We start from the raw sequence: 553 nt of genomic DNA on the forward strand, positions 1-553 counted from the left end.
TCCCCCCCCCCGTGCCCGTGCCCGTGCCAGTGCCATGTTGTTGTCCCCCCCCGTGCCCGAGGGCTTGCCCCACGGGCTCGGCACGTGCTCCGGGCTCGCACTCACCTGCACGGCCCTAGCCAGCCCCTCGCTCACCGCCTGGTCGAACGAGTCCACGTGAGCCGCGACCAACTCCAGCAAGGCCCTCCGCCGCTGCTGCTCCTGCTCCGGCTCCGCGTCCAGGCCCACTCGCCCCATCCTCAGTCCCGGCTCTGTCAGGTTCTTCAGGCTCGGCCGGAGCCGCTCTTCGCCGCACAACTGCCCCCACTTGTCCGCCATTTGTCCAACCAGACAGAACGACCGGGGGGCAACAACTGCAAACGACAAAGGTTCCGCCTCAGGATCGCCGAGCGTGCGCACGAGGGAGAAGGATGCAATGCTGAGCTCCCAACTCAAGGCGTTTGGATTGTGCCTCAATTCATGTTCATTCATTTTAAACAGTTAGCTTTTACTTGCATGTGTATTATTCCAATAATATGTACAAAACAAATTAGTTGATTGGAAGATAATGACT

At 60.0% G+C, this 553-nt stretch overlaps 1 protein-coding gene across 1 annotated transcript in view; it reads right to left on the reverse strand.

Annotated features, from left to right (window-relative positions):
- Positions 1-400, reverse strand: part of polr1b (RNA polymerase I subunit B) — a 39456-nt gene extending 39056 nt beyond the window's left edge. The window contains exon 1 of the mRNA XM_020535151.2: positions 106-400. Coding sequence (XP_020390740.2) covers positions 106-318 — 213 coding nt within the window. The 5' untranslated portion in view covers positions 319-400. The remainder of the gene's footprint in view (positions 1-105) is intronic.
- Positions 401-553: the final 153 nt, after the last annotated feature.

Source organism: Rhincodon typus, chromosome 5 (genome assembly GCF_021869965.1).
Source record: "Rhincodon typus isolate 14 chromosome 5, sRhiTyp1.1, whole genome shotgun sequence".
Classification (NCBI taxonomy): domain Eukaryota; kingdom Metazoa; phylum Chordata; class Chondrichthyes; order Orectolobiformes; family Rhincodontidae; genus Rhincodon; species Rhincodon typus.